The sequence below is a fragment of the Sphaeramia orbicularis genome, chromosome 8 (assembly GCF_902148855.1).
Source record: "Sphaeramia orbicularis chromosome 8, fSphaOr1.1, whole genome shotgun sequence".
Taxonomy (NCBI): domain Eukaryota; kingdom Metazoa; phylum Chordata; class Actinopteri; order Kurtiformes; family Apogonidae; genus Sphaeramia; species Sphaeramia orbicularis.
Window position 1 is genome coordinate 30,303,099 of NC_043964.1, and position 18,943 is coordinate 30,322,041.

Consider the following 18,943-nt stretch of genomic DNA (forward strand, 5'->3'; position numbering starts at 1 on the left):
CTTGCCACCTATTTGGATTGTAAGTCCAGTTACTCATGTTTTGTGTTCTAAATACATGCATCTTACTAGTGACCCACACTGTGCCAAAAAAGAAGCAGCCAACATTAAAGAATTGATTGGCCTTTCAAGTGATTTATGTTTGCCCTTCTCTATTTATAGTGCCTTTGTAGTCAGACTGAAATTGACCTGTCCCGGTAATAATATCTTCCCAAACAGAGACACAGCTACACCCCATAACCTCTCCCCCTGAAGCCCTCTTTCAAGCGTCTTTTTATAGGGCCAGGAGCCAAGGACACCCCTGGTCTCCAGCCAGTCACGGACTTGGGGTCAGCTCCAGAGGGGGCAGCAGGGAAGACTCATCCAAGGATGGGACCTCCAGTGAACCATAGAGGGGGTTGACAAGGCAGGACACGAGGGCCCAACTGGCCCCTGGCACTGGCAGGGGGTCCACACCATCGCCATGGTGATGGTTTCCACCCTGGTGTGTTTACTGTCAGAGGTCAGCCTTAGCCCTCTGAAGTTAACAAAGGCTGACATTGTCTGGCTGGCATTCTGTTTATTAGCTAGATGACCTCTATGGCTGTGGAAGTCTGTGAAATTGTCCTTTATTTATTGCCAGTTTGCCTCATTTCTGAGTCATCACTATCTGGCAGAGGATGTGTGCTCTGCGCATCTTTTGCTGCGACATCAGGTGTTGGTTTGATGTTCCAAATGTTTTTTTACATGACCCAAATGCACTGAATTTGAAGACGATAAAGTGGCCTTTGACGAAAGAGTAATCCCTTAGTCATCACGGCCTCTTCAAGAGCAGTTTCCTCTTTTATTAACCTTGATGGGAAATGACGCATCAAGGGAGAAAGTTTCACAGCACCTTTAGCAAACAGGCTGATCAAAGTGTTAGCCGTCTTTGTACAGTACTTTTTGAATCTGTGTCCACTGAGACAACAAGGACACACAGACATCTACTGTCTCCCTTTCAAGAATATAGCCAGTCATCTTGTACAAAGGGTCCCCTGTGGTGGCTCATTTGAACACTAAAGAACGATCCAAAACACTATTGGCTCTGTTCTATAAACACTATCAACAGTGGCTGTTGCCAGTGCAGTAAGGAGAACGCATTGTCCAACACGTCCAACACTGATCAGGTCTCATCTCAGTCCCTCTTGGTCAGACTAGTGCTGAATGGATCTATACTGAATGTCTGAGCTCTCTGTGGGCTTTTTTATGTTATCTCCTGCTACGGTTAAGGAGGGTTAGCTGTACTGTCAGAGCTGCAGGCTTTATTATTATTATTATTTTTTATTTTTTTTTGTACAAATGATACTATAACATCCTCAGGGGAACTGAGCTTTGACTATGTGTCCTTTCAGCCACTGGTAGGAGCTGTGGAGTGATAATATAATAACAGCAGCATGATTTGATTTATTGAAACATGGTGCATATGAATGACAACTGGTAAAAATGATAAGTAAATTTAAAAAAAAAAAAAAAGAAAAAAAGGGGGGGGGGGTTACACAAATCATAAATAAAATGCTTATTTAACATTAGGATGCTTGGAAACTTAAGGAACATAAGTTGTGCTCTATATTTCCTAAAGGAATTGCTGATAAATATTCTGCTTTTATCATTCATACTAATATGTCCAGTGTTTAGAAGAGGATGTGAAGTATTTGATACATGCCTGTGCATGTATAGTGCATCCACAGGACCCCGTAGCTTAATCTGGAAAAACTATGCGGTTTTTTTTTTTTGTTTTTTTTAAGAAGAGATCCCTGCGTCTTTAAAGTTTATGTAGCAACAGAGGGATTGTTGCGATAATGCTATTGGGGCGGCAGATCAGTTACTTCTGACGCTCCAAAGCCTCGGGGAGTTGGCTGAAGATTGCCTGTCTTTGATAAGGTCCTCACATTGTAGCGGCAACTTCGTGATCTGGCAAAAACGCACAAAAAAGGCGTTAAAACTTAACAAATCCGGGTTTAAAAAATACCCCACACTCAATTGCGTGTCGGTTTGAGTTACTGAACGCGTCTTTGCATCTCAGCGGCTTGTGTGATTTTTTTTCCGTGCTATTAGGCTGCATTTGTTTTTTATGCCGCTTCCGGGACCCGGCAGTCGGTTCCTTACTTTGAAGTGCGCTCTGCTCCAGCCTCAGTTCAGTTGGTGTTGGAGTCGCCTACAGGAGAGACCTACCGTACGGCATGGCAGCCTGAAACCACTGGGAGGAAAAAAGGAGGAGGGAGAAAAGCGGTATTTTTTTTTTTCCTCTCGGGTGCATTTTTCTCTCCGTAAAAACCGACTCGAACCTGAACGGACCGTATGTGGACGCGCCGTGGAGACGAGTATTGTGGATTATGCGCGTTTTTTGGCGGATAAAAAACAACGGGAGTTTAATTTGAGAGCAGAACTCGTGGATCGATGGTAAGTTAAGCAGAGTGTGCCTCCTCAAACTGGCCCCCATTGGAGCTGCCTTTGATGTGCTGTTGACTCGCCTTTGAAGTAACGTTCGGGGTGAAACCGACGCGTTTTCAGCCGTAAAACGAACCAAATATTCTCTATATCGTTATTCCAGCAACCTTGTCGAATTTTTGACTTCATGTTTGGAAAGTTAAAGTAGGTATTGCTTGTTTCTGTTGGTTTCTTTTTTGTGGAATTCCTCCCCCACAAACCGTGAGACTTTGGTGTTCTTGGGATTGGACGTTAGAGGGGATGTTTTTTCCTTTTCGTCTTGAATGCAACATCAGTTTTACACCGCGATTATCAACTAAGTCCACTTTAGGCGTAGTCTATAAGGTGGGATATAACTTATTTATCCAAAAGTGACGTATTTAGTGGGTAGTATAGGATATTTCCGAGTTGTAGTTTTGTCTGACAAGTTCAGCACTCGTGTAAGTAAGTGTGTCAGAGCTTCAAAGTCAGATCTGCAGTGTTGCACATCAGCCGCTCATACACCAGCGGTGATGCGTTTGGATGGAACGATCATCTGGAACAAACTGCTTATATGTGAATGTCTGCTGTCACCGGAATGTACATCTGTGGACGATCGAGCATGTTAAAGCTTTAGGAGTAGCACACCAAAGCTGGAGCAGCCGCTGAACTCCATTAACTATTTTGGTCACGTTTTTCGATCTCATCGAGTTTGTCCCACATCAAGGTCCTACAGGTAGTGGCGGCATGGCTCGATTTGACGTGATTTAGCCGCTTGTAATGAGATGTAGAGGGAAATGCCTCGCTATGCTCAGGAATTAGAAAGTGCCAAGGGTTGAAGAAAGACATGTGTTTGTGTATCTGCAGCAGCAGCCAGGCTGTAATCCTGACATCAGGCGTGTGATGGATCCGGAAGCGTTCATAAAGCCGTGTCCGTGCGTAATGCCCTATCACTTTGAAGGATAAATGACTTATTAGTGGTGGGGAGTTCGCAGCCCCGTTTGGCATATGTGGAAATGGGACTTCTCGTGTTGTCAGAGATGGAAACGATGCAGGTTTAGTTGAAGCGGCTCGGCGGTGCATGTGCGCATTCATGGGGACTATTCTGTCTAATTTGTTTCCTCGTTTCAGGTTAAGATCAGAAGAAATGCTGTTTATGTAATGCTGCTGCAGCGCTTTTCTCAGATTTTTCTGTGGACGAGCCTGTCTTTTTCTGTAAAAGTCAGTGAGGGTCTGAAAAGACTCTTGCTGTGTCTCTCCCCCTTTGAAGTTGGGGCGGATCTGGTTTTGATTAGATCAATACTTTGTGTTTCAGAGAGAAGACGGGCAGCCAGAGAGAAGCTCCCCCGCTGACATAAGAGAGTGAGGAGATTACAGTAGAAGCTCAGAGGAGGCGAACAACACACGGGCTCTCTCCTGCTGCCTTCAGAGCCATGAGCCGGGCGCTTATGGACCATATCGCCAGTAGTTTCCGCGAAGATGCTCCTCGACCCCCGGTGCCTGGGGAGGAGGGCGATGCGCCCTGCTACCCCGGCAAACTCGCAATGATGAAACCCCTGGAATCCCCCAAATCAGTTTTACTCGGCTCTCCGGGCTCCTCGGCGAGGAGGAACGAGGATGGTCTTGGGGAGCCAGAGGGGAGTGCCTCCCCGGATTCACCGCTTTCCCGGTGGACAAAGTCTTTGCACTCTCTCCTCGGAGACCAGGACGGTGCTCTTCTTTTTAGGACATTCCTGGAGCGAGAGAAATGTGTCGATACTTTAGACTTTTGGTTCGCCTGCAATGGCTTCAGGCAAATGGACCTCAAGGATACCAAAACACAGAGAGTGGCCAAAGCAATCTACAAGCGCTACATTGAAAACAACAGCATTGTCGCCAAGCAGCTGAAGCCCGCAACTAAGACCTTCATCCGGGATAATATCAAGAAGCAGCACATAGACTCTGCCATGTTCGACCAGGCTCAGACCGAGATCCAGACGAACATGGAGGAGAACGCCTACCAGATGTTCCTGACCTCTGACATTTACCTCGAGTACGTGAGGACTGGGGGTGAAAACCCGAGTCACGTCAACTCGAACGGGCTGGGCGACCTTAAAGTGGTGTGTGGATACCTGCCCACGCTCAACGAGGAAGAGGAGTGGAGCTGTGATTTCAAAGCCAAAGCCCTGGTTGGACTGTCTGCAAAGGCTCAGAGGGCCCCCGTGTCCATGAGGGCAGTGGAGGTGATGGACAGGGGATACAGGTAAGACTGGACTGCAGCACCCACCCACCCACATGTGTGTGTCCATCATGCATTAGTCAGTCAGCTCCATCCACACTCATCAGATCATGCACAGGCTCAACAGTGGAAAACACATTTTCCTTGCAGGGTTTGTGTGGAGTTCGTAGAGAACTCTGGCTGTCTTTCACTCCCTGCTTGTGTCTGGCCCCTCTCTCCTCTCAGTGTCTCCAGCACAGCCCTCTGCTGGCGCTCGCCTGGATTTCCGGGGCTTTGAAATAGTTCCGCAGGATGAGGGATCGTCTTCCACGGGAAAAGTTCACAGAGCACGGCTGGCTCCGGCCCCAGCCAGCAAATAATAGATGATGACATTGCTATGCTATGCCTCCTCTTGTACCACTCTGTCCTCAAATCTGTAACACACATATAAATCTATAGCAGATCTTTGCATTAGATGTGTTGTAGTTTCATATGGATGTATTTACTGGTTGGCCTTTCTCATCTGCCTGTATGTTTTTAAAGATAAAAAATCAAGTTGTTCTGGGGGAGAACTGTGAGAAGTTGGTACCAGATGAGCAGTAGTGTTTTCTTTGCCCATTGATGCTAATTTGGCACTGAATTACAAGTTGCACATAACTTTTAAGAATGAGCGTGACAGGCAGAGCCCACTTGACAGCTACCTGTTTTGGACAGCGCAGGTTGACAGCTTGTGTATGCTGGAGTTCCCTTTAATGTGATCCTTGTTGGCCAAACTGAGAGAATAGCTCTCTTTTGAAATGAAGCCTCAGTGCTTCTCTCTCCCCTCCCATTGTCACCATACAGATTCAAAACATGTGGAACCCATTTCTCCCCTTTTCCGCTTCCCTCTTCTCACTTCTTCTCATCTGACTCAGGTTCTTTAAAAAAAAAAAGCAAACAAACCCTGAACAGCAGCAGCTACAGTACAGAATCAACACCCCCCCACCCACCCACCAACTCCCCCTCCACCCCAACCCTCTCACTCTCTCTTTCCCTCTTTTCTTGTTTGCGTCAATTCTCCTCTGATTCCCTCCTTTGCTGCTTTCCCCCGCCTTCCCCACTTTTATCTTTTTTTTCCCTTTTGAAAACTCAGGGATGGGGACTACGAGGCATGCTTTTGGAGAGAAAGTGAGGGGTGGAGGGGGAGAGCGGAAAGGAAGGACAGAGAGAGAGAGAGAGAGGTGTGTGTGTGTGTGTGGGGGGGTGCACCTCATGAAAGAAAGGGAGGGACGTAGAAGGGATAAATGAGGGGGTGAGAGAGAGGCAGGGAGGGAAGAATGCAAGGCCAGCTGTGTTAAATACCTGACTCTTTGCAAGCCCCTCTGAAGGTCAGCCTGGAGCTTGGGGCCTACAGCTTTAGTCATGCTGGGTCTCTCTCTTACCCCCCCCCCCCCCATTTTCCTTTCCTTCTTTTCTTTCCTTCCCTTCTCTGACACACTCTCATGCTTCTGCTCTTTACTTTTTTTTCTCTCTCTTTTGGTCACTCCCCCCTTTTCTCCTTCTCCTGTACCATGGCAAGAATGCATGCACAGCAGGAGATGAATGCTGAGGAAAGAGTGAGTGTGAATGAGAGGAATGGAAAGACAGAAATTGACAGTCATTTAAGGAAGCAGAAATAGTCCACAAGGAGGAAACCAGAGTTTTCCCAGAGCAGTTGTACAGTACGTTAGGCAGGCTCGTGAACTGGGCTGTATTCGAGGGGAATTAGGTTGCCAGGCTCTACAGTAGCTGACCGGAATTATTCATCACAGACAAGGCCACAGATGCACCCTCCATGCTTTGATCACATCCCTTTTAGTATCATTTATCCCTTAGAAGATACTCTGACTCCCTGATCTGGACATAAATGAAACACACAATTCATTCCTCAGCAAGCAGCCACAAAATGTCACCCACCTGTTGGATGCAGTCTTGCAGTATTGTGTTTGGATTAATCTGATCTCTGTTGTTGTTGTTGTAACCTCTCCAGATCATACAAGAGAGGAGACTCACTAAACCCCTGCCATGTGGGGTCCTTTGCCCCGGTCAGCAGCACCAACGACAGTGAGGTGTCCAGTGACGCCTTGACCGACGACTCCATGTCTGTGACTGACAGCAGTGTGTAAGTGAATATTAACAAAACATATATGTGTGTGTGTGTGTGTCAGTGTAGGCTTTTCGGGAATGTGAAGGGAGGTGTTGTGTGGGTTTCAGAGAAGATCAAGTGTCAGGTTCATTCAGCTTACTGTGGGGAGTTTTACCTAAACTGGCAGTATGCTGTAATGGAAAGGTAGGTGAATTATGGCCTAGGAAAAAAACCTGCAAGACTACGGAGGAGCTATCATATGATTCAGAAACAAGTCCCATCTTTATACCTGGCTTTCTCAGACACCCTTTCAATACGTATTTAATAATTTTTCCTTGTAAATGTATCTGGTTGGCATGAGTGGAGGTGTCAACTATCAGTCAGGAAGTTTCACAATGTAATTCAAGGTGTAGAATGAAGTACTCAGGTGTTTGCCCAGTCTAGAATAAAAACATTAAAATAAAAAAAGAGATCGTGACTAACTAACGACACTCTAAAACCTGAGATCAGCAGGTGTTCATGTACTTGAAGATGCTGAGGTGTATTTAATGAAGTGACTTGCCAACCAGTGAGGTAATCCATCCTCTTTGAACACAAACTAGTGCATAGGTTGTATACAGTCAATGTTATGCCTGTTACATGTTTATCAGTGCACACTACGTGCAAAGAGCCTCGTTCCTCTGAAGGATTACTCTGTAATCACGTGTTGCTCAAGTGACAAGGTACTATGAAATCATTACTCATTGCACAGCTCAAGGCCAGCAGCAGTCAGGTCAGCTGCTTTTGGACAGAAAGCAGAAGCGTTTTGGTCCTCTTTACCTCATCCCACGTGGGAGGTGTCAAGGCCTACATTAAATGACATCAGTGAAACATCAGGGTTAACCATGACAGAGCTACAGATACTTTATGACAGAGGCACTAATGTTCAGCGTAAGGGGTGGGCAGGGACACACAGGAATATGGCAGCTATAAACAGGTTTGTTTTTTTTTTTACAACAGGGAGTCCCCTGAACTGGCATATCTCTAAACAACCCGGCTTCAAAGAGCCCGGGACCCATATAGTCCTATCCTGCTGCACTTTGCTCAGTTCAGTGACAAAGCCATAGCCACAAGGACACAACCCCCACCCTCATTTCCTGCCTACTCTGGCCTTGATCAGAATATCTGCCTGTCTTTAGGTCAGTTAAAAGGATCCATAAACATTTGAATCTCATTTCTAGATAAAGAAAAGAATAGAAGAAAAAAGTAACAGGGGAGGAGGCGGATTGGTGGGAAGAGAAAGAAAGTGGTGGTGGTGGGGGGGGTTGCTTATATCTTATTTATGGATTTGCTTGGACGCTGGGGAATGCAGCTGCGCAGACTTCAAACATTACCTTATCTTACAAACCAGCCTTTTGATGTGCGGAGATCAGAGGCTGACTGCGGCAGCGCTTGCCAAATGAAAATTGGGAGGGGGGAGGGTTGCTTATGCGCATGACTGTGGCATTTCAAAGCAAAAGTGGAAAAGTGCTCCTCAGTTAGGCTAGGTCACCAGGAAACTGCTCTTTAGCATGGGAGAAAAGACTCAGTTTTACACTGTCAAGTGTTTCAGTTTGAAGCTGGAGGTTTTCTGATTGATTTCATTTTTAGCCATCAGCTATTCACTCCCTCAGATAGATTTAACCAGGTTAGATACACCCTAGGGTGCTGTCCTGCAGTAGCTCTTTGAATAAGTGTAATGAGTAGCTAATGCTAACAGTGTCCTCAGCTCAACAAAAAGTCATTAGGGGAATGCTAATGCTGACACTAGTTGTGGCCAGTACACAGCATACTGCAGTGTATGTAATGTTGAAAGGAAATGGCCCGCAGGGTGCCCAGTGCTGCCATGCAGCCAGAGCTGAAAAATGAGTGTCATTTCTATGGCAAACAAAATCTCCTACTGCCTCACTCCGAACCATGTGAACCTCAGCTCTGACACAGATAGCAGGATGGAGACACTGGCATCATTTACTGTACCTCTGAGTGTCTTTTTTGTTCTCAGATCAAGCCTAGGAGATCAAAACAGATAGAATTAATAAATTAGATTTCTGCTTGCTTGAAGTGTTATTGATCTACCCAGCTGCCTAATAAGTGTTTTCCACACGGCTTGTTTGGTCTTAAATGGTGTTTCTGATTGGGTAACTGACCTTTGATCTGTCTGTACACCCTCAGAGATGGCATCCCTCCGTATAAACTAGGCTCCAAGAAGCAGCTACAGAGAGAGATGCAGCGCAACATGAGAATGAACAGCCAAGTCTTTCTGCCTGCTTTTCCTGTAAGTACACAAACGCACACATATACACATGTTCAGAAGTCTTTTTGAACCTGGGCCCCACAGTGTAATTTCCATACCACCCTCTGCTCGGGGTCTCTCTGGGTTCTATGAATAGTACCGCACAAACTGTATTCGGCATTCTCAATTCAACAACACCAGCAAAGATCTGAAGAGTAACGTCAAAGACCCAGCCTCCCACTCACACACACACACACGCACATCCAAACACAAGCCCCCTCGCTACCTTTGGTGTCACCTACACCCCCATTAGGGTTCCTTGAAGTCGGCGGGAGACGGGGAGGTCTCTAAGCTGTTTATCGCCGCAGCGCTCGGAACACACCAGGGTTTTTCTTCCCTACCGATGCTGTAAATATGGAGAATAGGGAGAGATGAGGAAGATCTCTGCCGCTTTATCCCGAGGGCTCTGAAATCAGCCCCGTTCCCCAACAAAAACACAAAGATACTCAGACACTTTTCACACGCACATGCACGCACACGCAGCGCTTTGATCCGAGGATGAATGGAGCAAACGCACAGGGAAGTGACAACTTCCAACAGAGCTGGCCCCCTTTTTTCCACAGCACCCCAACCCCCCTACACCCACACACACAGACCCTAAAAGTGAAGGATCTAAGGGAAGAGTTAGAGCATGTCATGTGAGCTCTGAGTGGGTCAGGGGGGAGACAGTAGCTAAATAGAAGCTAACAGGACAGGAAAGGTGGTACAAAATAGATATATGATGTATGTTACAACATGAGATGCTTAATAAGATAAACTGTATGTAACCTTCTTTTTGAACATTTTCATGCATGCAGCAGATATTACTTAAGAGAAGATCTCCAGATGGGTTCCTACCACCCCTCTCTTCTCATTGTCCCCCTTTGCTTTACTTTCTCTTTTATTCTTGTTTTTGTTTCCTGTCTGATTTTTGGCGATGGCTGCCTTTCCCATGGTGCATCAGCCCCAGGCTCCATCAAACAGCACCTCTTTTTCTCACTCTTTTCTCCTCTTCATCCCCACTACAAAGACATGTGGAAAGCCAAAGAAAGAAAATCAAGAAAGCCCCAGTGCAAAAATGCAAATAATTTAAGATATGTGTGCACACACAAATCCTACTGTCACTACAGTGTACCTCAAAGGTGCCCAGTGTGTGATGTGAAGGTGCAGGGGAGGGAAGGGGCTAAACTAGCCCAACCTTTCTGATCCTTTTTTTTTTTTTTTTGGCACCTTTATCTCTTTCTTCCAACCCTTCCTTCTGTTCATTTTTTTTCTGTCCCCTCCTGTGAACACACATCTCTGAATCTCAACTTCCATTTTTTTAATCCCTCTTCGTTTCCTCCATGGAGTTCTCTTCCACCCCCTGTCGATATATGGCTTTTATTCCTAGATGTAAAGCCACTGCTTCCATCTATCAATCCCTCCGTCCTTCCCTCTACCACCCTATTCTACCCCTACTGAGTGTTTGATATTTGACGAGGAAAGCTTTGAAGTGTGCTGACTTTAAAGAGGCCTACTGATGATGACAGAGGGAACCAGCCGAGACCTAGCCCAGCATGACCAAACACTAGGACCTGCCACCCCTTGTAACAACCCGGTAGCCCCAGGTTCCTAAAAGAAAGCCCTAATCCGCACCACCAATGGCAGTAAAGTGGTAGTGGAGTATGGATGTTTTGTTGGAAGGGACTCAACATATGAGGGTGATACAGATGATATAATAGCTAATGTTTCTGTATTTTTTTCCCCCCAAAGCGTACTCGCCATCCTCCCAAGGATATCGTCCCCATGGAGCCAGCAGAGTTTGCAGCAAAGCTCATCTCCCGCTTGGAGAGCCTGAAGAGAGAGCAGGACACCATAAGCTCTCTGGAGGAGAGGCTACAGCAGATTCAAGAGGTTTGCACCAGACTCTTACTCTTCATATCTAGTTCACATGTTTTCTTTATGTGATGTGTGACATACAGTATCATAACTTAACTGTAAAATCAGAAGTGGTAATCATCATGGAGAGACCAGTGATAATGTTACAGTGGCTACAAAAGCTCTCACCCCACTTTCTTGTCACTATTGTAATTTGCATGATGCAAAGAGCTAAACTGCTTTTGCACAGTTATTCCCAACTACATTCAGATGTTAACATTTGTCTCTGCAGAGCTGTTTAACCTATGAAATAATGTCAGTCCTACCCTTTCACAGTGGCAATAAACAGCAGTATGACAGTGGTACCTGTAGGAATGTGAAGTTTTTTTTCTCCGCAGTATGATGACAATTCTTAATTTTTTTCCAGGAGGAAGAAAGAGAAGACACCGAGATAATGGGAAGCGCTCCTCAACTCTCTCATCACCCCTTGACCCTCCTCTCAGGCTCCTCCGATGAAGATCCTCAGGCGATCTTAGACGAGCACCTCTCTCGTGTCCTGAAGACCCCCGGCTGTCAGTCCCCCGCTGTCATCCGCCACTCGCCTCGCTCTAGCTCCCCAGAGCAGCGGCCCTTCACACGGTCAGGCTTTGGAATTAAAGCTCTAGTGAGGACGGGGCCTTCTACATCCTCTGTGTCCAGTCCTGACCAGGGGGCCATCACTCTGGCCCTGGGCCCCAACAGAACCCTTATAAGCAGGCAGAGCACGAAACACATCCACCACCACTACATCCACCATCACGCCAGTCCCAAGAGTAAGGAGCAGATTGAAAGGGAGGCGGCGCTCAGGGTGCATGGCCTGTGTTCTGGCAGCGCAGAATGTCAGCCGTGCCCCCCTTACCAACGCAGTCGCAGTCTGGGGAGGGAGATGTGTGGGGCGATCTCAGCGGAGAACAGTATGGGGTCAGTATCAGCTCTTTGAAGTGATTTCTCTTTTAACTCTCCTCCTATTTGAGTAATAACATAAAAACGCTAAAATTCTCCCTCTTATCACCCAGGCGGTCCAGCTCTCTGTCCAGGCGTGTGTGTCGTTCAGGGGCGGAGGATGGAATTGCAGAAAGGTGTGTGGAGGACTGTGGGCCCTCACAGCTGCCCAGTGACACAACAGACCCCACCCAAAATGTTCTCCAGTGGATCCTGGAGAGTAAACGGCAGGGCAGGCACAAGTCTCACAGGTGAGCAGTGGATCTTCAGACAGGTCTCCTTGGGGTTTGTCATTGAAGACGACGAACTCACCTGTAGTCTGATCTCTCACAGTGCCCAAAGCGCCAAGAAGTCCTTTGGAAGCTCCTCGACCCAGACGCATACATGGGGTGGAGGTGGAAGCTGTGGTCACCTCCGTGGCCATCAACCAGCACAACCATTCATCCAAGATCCTGCTATGCCTCCACTGCCTCCTCCTAACACTTTGGCCCAGTTGGAGGAGGCCTGTCGCAGACTGGAGGAGGTCTCAACAAAGACCACCAAGCAAAGGTACATAGCAACAACACAGCTGTTATGGTATTGTCTTTACTTCACCCTACCCACCTATATCTGTTTCCATATGATTCTCCAGATAATTTGAAACTTTACCTGACAAAAGAAATTACAAATTAGGTATATCTACATCAGCTGCATAATGCTGTCAGATAATATGAAATATTATGTGATTGTGTTTTTTTAACTGTGATAAACGGAGGAAACAAAACCATTTTTTCCCCAAGCACCTAAAAGCCTCAAATGATATGAATAAAGAACAAAACTAAATCAGTAACCTTGGGTATCTGCCAAAGAAAAGCACAAGACTTCTCACAGTTTTTTGTTTTTCAATTGGGCAGCTTTTAATTATGTTTTCACATCAGCTAATACTGGCCATGAGAAGCAGGAACAGATGATCCATCCTGTGTTTGCTACATCAGAACTTATTCTGGGAAACTGAGGCCTGGATACTTCATCTTCTTACATCAGTGTGGATTATTTATGTAATGAACTCTCTGCCTTCTCTCTCCTCAGGCATTCAATGTCCAGTCTCCAGCGAGAGAAGAGCCACTTAGTGCCTGTCCAGGGCGGGGTGTCCGTCCCCCTGTCTCTAGCCAATCCCATCCCCACTGGCCTCCTCTCCACCAGCCCCAGCCTCCAATCAGAAGAGTACGATGCCTCTAGCGTCCTGCCCTCCCTCTCCTCTCCTCCTCTCTGCTCCTCTTCCTCCTCCTCTCAGCCATAGCCTCCACCTTGCAGTGTACTTCTACCCTTTTAACTCTTCCTACTTGTCACCTGCACTGCTTTTCCATTCATGTAGGGATAAAAATGCTTTATGACATGTGCACACACTCACATGTACTCACTCAAATGACAAGAGACCCCATTTGCTCAGCTTATTTTTTTCTACACAGTGACCTTGCTCTGTGTTTGTCTTAATTGTATGTGTTTGTGCTGCTTGTGGATGACGTGTAGTCACTGCACCACCTGACTAAGACATCCCTTTTATATATATGTATCATTTTTATTGGCTGTCCTTCAGTGAGCTGGCAGTCAACTGGGGCGAGCAGAGCTTTGCAAAGAGAGAGCCTCTCTGAAGTGGGCCTACAAAGCCTTGGATATAGCTGAAGGGGAATTGATAATACTGTGCCCCTTCTCAATGTGCAACCAACACACTAGCACACACTTGGTGATAGCAGTGGGTCACTCACTCATTTGCTGGTGATACTCTTTGGTCTGTACTGTATTTCTAGTTCTGTCTTCTGTGTTCATGTAGTTTGTCAGTAACTTTCCCATCAAAGCTTTGCTCTGTGTCTGATTTCTCTATCGTTCATCTTTTAATTAATCATTTATCTTAAACAGTGTCACCGTCTTCTCATATGCTGCCTCTCTTTGTCTCTTGACAGGATCAAGGAGTGTAAAAAGGGTTCAGGAAGCCACGGGGTGTGCAACGGAGAGACGGTGGTGACATATTTCTTCTGTGGTGAGGAGATCCCCTACCGGAGGACCATGAAGAGCCACAGTCTCACCCTGGGCCACTTCAAGGAGCAGCTCCGCAAGAAGGGCAACTATAGGTGTGTATGGGGAAAATGAGTCTCAAATATCAAACTGAGAACAAAAAAAGACAAACTATTGGGCTGTTGTCTTTGTGCAGAGACGATGTTTAAGCTGCAGGTGAAATGGAAGCTGAATGGGTTTATAATGCACCTGTACTTTTCTAAAATTGCAAAGGGCAAGGAAAAAAGGAAGGAGAAAAGAGTTATTTCCAGTATTTTCTAGTTATATCCCTGACAGCTTGGGAGTATTATGGTTGACTTTGCAAGTGTTTTGCTGCAGAAACAGCAGTGACAAAATCTGTATGATGTTAGGACAGGCCTGGCACCATTTTAGACCCTGCAAGTAATTAAAATTGTCACATCAAATGAAACCACAACCTGTAGCAGGACATATGGACTACGGGTTTCACTGTCTGACCTTAAAGGGCTAAATATTTTATCAGTTCACTGGTGTCTTATCCATGTCTATGTGTAGCACTTATCAGTGTTTGTTTCAGTGTGTGTGAGCAGTCAGTACTGGCCTCTGTGGTTTGTGTATGTGTGTTAAGGGGGGTGCAATGAAAAGGAAAGGACAAGAGGGGAGGGAGTAAGGGTGGGGTGGGGGGGGGGTTAGTGGGAGAGTTTGAACTGCAGCGATTTGGGTCCCATCTGGTATTGATTTCCATGCTAAGGCACACTTAATACACATGGCTTTGAAGCCCCGGCCCCTTTCATTTCAACCAACAAAGACTCACACAAATGGCCAGCGTGCAAATTCTTCACTGATGCTATCAGGGGCTCTTTTTTTCTGCCCTGCTGTGTACATGTGCACACACATGAATGTGTTTGCATTGAACATGCACAATGTTTACACATGTTGTAATCATTTTATGGATATTTTTGAAAGGCAGACTGTTAAATGCCAGATCCGCTTGTTTGCCGCGCTACAGGCCGCACAGCTTCGAAGTGTGTTTGCGCAGAGAGATTTTACTTTTGATTGTCTTTTTTCCAGTGGGCATTAGAGCAAAAAGATTAAACATGAATTGTTTACCTTGCTATGGTCTCAAGGATAAACATGGGTCGAGTATTGTGTTAGTAATTACAGGTATCAAACTATGATTTCTGAGGGGAAAGCACAAAATCTCTTGAAACCTCTTCCTGTCCAGATGTGTGCAGCGTTTTTGGATCAACAAATGTGACAAGCACTTAAATTGCGTTCTCCACATCTGTCCATCCCCCCCCCACACACGCCACCCCCGCCTTCCCCACACTCCGAAACCGTCATCTTTTCTCTCTGGCTCGTTGTCTCAGTTCCTGTGTCATACCATCCACATTTTTTGGAAAGAGAGCTGCGCAGCGCTTTAATAGCAGCCAGAGAATGTGTGGAGTTGGGTCATTTCAACATGGCAGTGGTTCAACAAAGAACAGTACTGCTGGGCCCTGCCAGACGATATTGGTGCCAGATGTCAGTGCAAATGGAGAGAGAAGAGGAGAAGGGGGGAAAAACAGATCTAGCCACATAAAACATGTTCCAGTGGAAATTCAGGCTCTCTCTGTCTCTGTCTGTCTCTCTCAGCAGAAAAGATCATGACTCTTTGAAGATTTTTTTAAAGAGTAGAACGGCTTTTTTTTTTCTCTCTCTCTCTCTTTCTTCCTCCTTCAGACAGAAAAGTATGATGGGCGTGTCTTGTGCTCTTTCATGTCGCCTTATTTATGTACTTTGTCTTATTTACTCTATTTTTCACAGTGAGACCTCTTGTATTTAGTTGAAGCCTTCCTGCGTTTTAACTGTGGCTGCTTTTTATTAGTCACCACCCTTGCGCTGATTGGAGCATGTGCACACAGGCACCTTTGCATCACTTTTTTCTTTTTTTTTTTTTTCTTTTAAGACTCATGCTCTGGTTTTATAAGAATTGCATGTTCAACTTTGTCAGCCTTCCGTCTCGTTAAAAACAGAATACACACAAACACACACAAACATATGCGCATTCCAGTCACCCCACACATGGAGTAAATCGAGGCATTTTTCCATTACATAGTTAATGAGTGAATTCTGAGACCCCCCTAAACCAAATCACCCCTGCTGCTTTCTCTTCCTCTAAAATGAGGATGGGGGGGTTGCATCATTAATGGCCCAATGAAGTCATGGCTGACGAGAAGCCTCTCCTCCTAGTTTTTTTTTTTTTTTTTTTTTCTTCAATGCACTCACACACGCACAGAAAGTTGTGAGCCGGCCGCCCTTCCTATGGCTATATCAGCAGGGGTAGGAAGGACACAGTGTACCGGCTGCCTCTGTCTCCTCCTCCACTTTGTCTTTGTCTGTCTCTGCTCTTTTCTTTGTCCCTGTAATAATGAAACGGGGATGAGAAGCTAGTGAAAGGCCCGTTCATGTGTGCGGCGGTGTCTTTTTTATGTGCGGGTGTGTAGGAGTCCGGTGGGCAATGACAGACAGACTTGGAGGCTCCCAAAATTTCAGCCTTTGTCAAAGGACCCCTTCATTTGCACACAGGCTTAATTGGCCCCTGTTAGCCAGGGCAAAACTCACAACAACATGGTGGAGAAAAAAAAAAAAAAGGGAAGGGAGAGGTAAGAAAAGAAAGAAAAGAGGGATTGGATGGCTGAAGGGGCCAAGCCTCTTATTTAATCTTCCGTACACAGAGCAGGGTTACTTGATTATATTACAAGTAGCGGAAATAGAGTGTGACTTATCAGTGTCACATAACTTCTTAGATGCACATAAAATCAGTGGTGATAACCCTCTGGTGTCTCCTTGTGTTTCAGGTACTACTTCAAGAAGGCCAGTGATGAGTTCGAGTGCGGTGCGGTGTTCGAGGAGGTGTCAGACGACTGCTCCTTGTTGCCCACCTACGAAGGAAAGATCTTGGGCAAAGTGGAGAGGATGGAGTGAGACCTGCCCGTGTTTTGGATTACACTCCCTATGGACATTTCACCCCGCCATGGATGGATGGATGTACTCCTTCACACACAAACCACAACTGATGTGTCTTTTTAAGCTAAGACTGGATTTGTCATGGAACGAAACAAGGTTTGGGCAGATCGGACGAAGGAACGATCCAGGAGTTTTAAAAGAAAAAAAAAAAGAAAAGGAAGAAGGACATGTTATCGATATTACCGGACTATCATGTGAACAGCTCGTCTTCAAGTGAAGAAAATAACAGACTTTGTTGCTGGACTGAAACATCTCCATGTTTCCAGAAGAGAAGACTCTAGAGACTCTAGGTGAATGACCACTCGTCAGAGAAGCAGGGCAGTGGGTTCAAAAGTGGGACTGATGCTTACCTGACCCTGCCTGTGCCAGCGTTTTCCCACGGGGCAATCACTGGCACCCCACTTATATGTATATGCAGATATACATGTACATTGCATTGTATTGTGATCCTCGTATTGCTGTGTAAAGATTTCTATTGCTATTTATTGGAAGTATCCCTGTCTCAAACCCCATTATTCTTCCATGGACAAGCTGCTTGGAGATGGAGAAACTTCTCCGATTTTCTGTGATATTTTATTTTTCTTCTTTTTTTTCCCTCCAGAGCATCAGTTCTCAAGCAAAGAAAATGTTTTTATTCATGTTCGGCCCATCATATTGAACTGTAAGCTTCAAAAATACCTCTTCAAAAAGCTCCGCTCCTGTTTCTGGAGATTTAGTGGGACATCTCTGATCTCTTGGCTGGAGAGCTTACTGCTGAAGCTTTGAGAATGGCTCTTGTATCACTTAAGTTTGATAATATATTTACTACTGCAGTGCTATTTGTGGGTGTGTCCCCCCATCTGCTCTGAAGGGCCCTGATTGTACAATGAAAAAGGAACAAAAATGCTATTAACGTTTAATTTCCCTACTCTGGGACTCCGCATAGATAGCCTTGATCTGTCGCGTCTTAGTGCCTTTGTTCCAGTGGCGCAGGCATCGCACAAATAGCCTACGTATTTCCTAAGAGGACACTGCCCTGAACAGGTTCTCAAGTCCCCAAAATGTGTTTACACCAATATTAATATTTACCAACAAAAGCTCTATAATGTGTCCCCAATGTGCTTACCTATGTGTATGTGTGACTGAGTTGCTTTTGAATAGGATTACTGTGTGTGATGTGCAAGCGTGCATTGTGTGCTGCAGATGATGATGGTGGTGGTGGTGATATACACTATGTCCATAGTGTTTTAATTGAGTACAGTAGCTGTGCCTACATGGATTCTTGCCGTGTTTTACCCAGTTTTCAGGGTCCTGTTACTCCCTTGGTTTTTACAAGGGGCCTTATGTTGAAAAGATATTTTTATGCCTTTTAGTATCCGTTTCATCATGTTTATGTTTTATAATATTTTTCATGGCTTCCTTGGCTCCACTTGTAAACTGTAAATTATGCGTTCTATAGAGCTCAGTTGAAAAGATGCCTCGGTACTTTAATTATTGTAATTATGAAGAGATGTAGCCTTTATTAAAATGTTCTATTTTTCAAATTAGCAAATGGCTTCCTATGGTTTGGTGTGTGTGTCTTCTATGGGTTTTTCTACACTAATTGGTATGGGTGTGTGTATGGAACAAACTTCACCACACACACCCCGCTGTGGAGAGTGCAACCGACTGGATCCAGTGAGAAAGCTCTGCCAGATTTGCATCCATTATCAGCTTTTAATTTACTCCCTGTTGGAAATTAAAACATGCAGCATTAATTTGGCCACCAGAGCCTCCACGTGTTGTAGCGGAACACAGAAAGAGAGAGAATTTAAGTGCGTGTTAATGAGACATTTGGCAAATTCACGCTATAAGTAAATTCACCCAGCTATTTACATGGTAAACCATTTGGACTCCCGTGGCATTTCACCAACCGTGAGCGAGTGTTATGTGGTGTTTTGCTCAGGCCTAATTATGTTCCCAGAGAATGAACTCAGGCTCTCCAGGTGGCTGAAAAAAAACAACAACCCTGCTGCTGTGTGAATGTAAGTTACAGGTAGTGACTGTTGGTGAGCTTCAGGACAGGGCGGTGGACAAAAGATGATACCACCAA

The 18,943-nt window shown here is 45.6% G+C and overlaps 1 protein-coding gene across 1 annotated transcript; it reads left to right on the forward strand.

Moving 5' to 3' along the window:
* The first annotated feature begins 1,962 nt into the window (after positions 1 to 1,962).
* On the forward strand, positions 1,963 to 18,403 carry axin2 (axin 2 (conductin, axil)). The gene is made up of 11 exons (XM_030141744.1): positions 1,963 to 2,418; positions 3,740 to 4,666; positions 6,630 to 6,761; positions 8,916 to 9,018; positions 10,768 to 10,908; positions 11,300 to 11,832; positions 11,928 to 12,104; positions 12,187 to 12,402; positions 12,922 to 13,056; positions 13,794 to 13,961; positions 16,704 to 18,403. The coding sequence occupies exons 2-11, from the start codon at positions 3,858 to 3,860 to the stop codon at positions 16,828 to 16,830; spliced, it is 2,541 nt and encodes an 846-aa protein (XP_029997604.1). The 5' UTR covers positions 1,963 to 2,418; positions 3,740 to 3,857; the 3' UTR covers positions 16,831 to 18,403.
* The last annotated feature ends 540 nt before the right edge of the window (positions 18,404 to 18,943 follow it).

Excerpts from the sequence above, each read along its gene's own strand:
- axin2 (XM_030141744.1), top strand. The coding sequence starts at position 3,858 with ATGAGCCGGGCGCTTATGGACCATATCGCCAGTAGTTTCCGCGAAGAT. Across the intron at positions 6,762-8,915 it reads TCTGTGACTGACAGCAGTGT|AGATGGCATCCCTCCGTATA; the intron begins GTAAGTGAATAT and ends GTACACCCTCAG. Across the intron at positions 11,833-11,927 it reads TCAGCGGAGAACAGTATGGG|GCGGTCCAGCTCTCTGTCCA; the intron begins GTCAGTATCAGC and ends CTTATCACCCAG.